At 53.3% G+C, this 1,735-nt stretch overlaps 1 protein-coding gene across 18 annotated transcripts in view; it reads left to right on the top strand.

The window, feature by feature from the left end:
• Positions 1-944: 944 nt before the first annotated feature.
• The window catches only part of LOC100348238 (adenylate cyclase type 10), a 44,853-nt gene continuing 44,062 nt past the window's right edge, over positions 945-1,735 (top strand). For 6 of the 18 annotated variants that reach the window (XR_007922969.2, XM_017345109.3, XM_008262894.4 and 3 more), the window contains exon 1: positions 945-1,142. Coding sequence is in view for 11 of the 18 variants with exons in the window: in XM_017345109.3 (XP_017200598.1) it covers positions 986-1,142 (157 nt within the window). In the remaining 7 variants the exon portion in view is untranslated. Of the gene's footprint in view, positions 1,636-1,735 lie in introns of all 18 variants that reach the window. The other 12 variants (XM_051854749.2, XM_051854748.2, XM_017345107.3 and 9 more) reach the window with 7 other exon arrangements.

The raw sequence follows: 1,735 nt of genomic DNA, 5'->3' as shown, positions 1-1,735 counted from the left end.
GGTGACTTGACTTTTCAGGAGACTGCATCCCGTGATTCTAGGCTTGGTTGACATGATTGCAATTGTGACCTGTAGAAAGACAAGTGATCTGTGGGTGGTATTCAGACCTCTTAGCTTTCTCCCCTTAATCTCTTCTTTTTTCCTTTTGGCCCTTCCACTCTACTTAGGATTTTCAGCCACCTGTGGGCTGGGCAGTTCTAAGTATTCACCAAAATATGATGAAGTAATTCCACAAGATTAGCCCCGTCCTCTCATTATCACCAAAATGGCCTTGATTCATTAGGTGTTGTGGTTTAAGAATAGTGAAAATATACCTTTTAGGTTTTATAGCTACAGAAAGCAAAAGCAAAACAAAAATGCTTTTCCGATTGGTGAAAACCTTAGCAAGCTCATCCTGTTTCTGCTTTATCGTCTCCAGGAACACGAGCTCCACGTGCCATACTTGGAGCCCGGAGCTGGAGAAAAATAAACAGTCCTGGGAAGCACCCTCAAGAGACGAAGTATCTGCTCTGGCAGATTAGTAGAGTACAAACTGCTAACAATTCATGAAAAGGACTGAGTTTTGGATAGCTTTAATCTACTTGTTTAAAAAAAAAAAATCCCCGAGTTTGACAGATTTAGGCCGGTGGTACTTGTTAAATCCAGAGATGGCCCCCAAGTTTCTAAGAATAGGGAGGGAAAGATTATTCCAAATGATCTGCTCTGCCCAGGAAGCATCCTCGCCTCCACATCTAAACGAAAATAATGACAAGCTGTGGTCCTTTGAACGCGCCGCCGCCCCGCGTGCCCCGCCGTCTCCCCGGAAGCCTAGGGCGATAACCAGGGAGGCCGGGGCCCGCGGCCCCCTTCTATTGGCACTGCCCCAGCGAGGCTCGCACGGATTGGTTGGTGGGAGGGCCCCTCCCAGTGCCGCCGGTGCGTATTGGCTGCTTCGCGAAACGACCGGGTTTCCGGTAGCTGGGCGGGCAGCGCCGCCGCCGCCGCCATGGCGACCGGCGAGCGGGAGGTGGCGCCGCCTCTGTGGCCTGTGGAGGCCCGGTTGGCGGCGCTGCTTCCCGACCTGCTGGTCTTCAGGAAGCCGCGGAGATCGAAACCCGAGCTCGCCACTGCGCAGGGTGTCCTCTTAGGCGTCCACGTGACGGGTGAGGGCGAGCGGGCAGCTTCAGTCTCCGGCCCGCTGAGGCGGCGGTTGGGCCTGTTCTCCTCCGGCAGCCGCGGCGGTTACAGACCTGGCCTGCGAAACGAGGCGCGGTTCGGCCGCGCGCCTTCGCCTCCTCCTGAACTTCGAGGGTCACCGTTTTCAGAGCGGGAAGACACCGTCTGAGATGAACCGCTTCAGCCCCTGAGCTCAATTCCAGATGATAAAATTGAGGCTCCGAAGTCAAGGATTTTTTTTCTGGGGCCACACTGCGGGCTTTCAGCCGAGGTGTTCTGCCAGCCCCGAGCGGTTTCTGATCAGCGTTCTGCCTGGTCGTATTTCATTCATCCAATTAAGTCATGGCGGGGGGACATACCTCTATGCCCATTGTTCATGGCCTTAGGGATCTCGCAGCCAGCCACTGAGGGGGCGTTCATTTAACAAATATTTGTGGAGTTTCCTCTAAGTGTCGTGGATAGAAAAATGGGTAATCTAAGGTGCTTTTCCTTACCCATAAAGCTTTGATCCATTCCCCTGTCGATGTTTACTCCGTTCCTTGTGGGAAGAAATCCTATAGTTGCCCTTGGCAGGGGAGGC

The sequence above is a fragment of the Oryctolagus cuniculus genome, chromosome 5 (assembly GCF_964237555.1).
Source record: "Oryctolagus cuniculus chromosome 5, mOryCun1.1, whole genome shotgun sequence".
NCBI classification, from domain to species: Eukaryota; Metazoa; Chordata; class Mammalia; order Lagomorpha; family Leporidae; genus Oryctolagus; species Oryctolagus cuniculus.
This window is presented reverse-complemented; position numbering and strand designations above follow the sequence as displayed.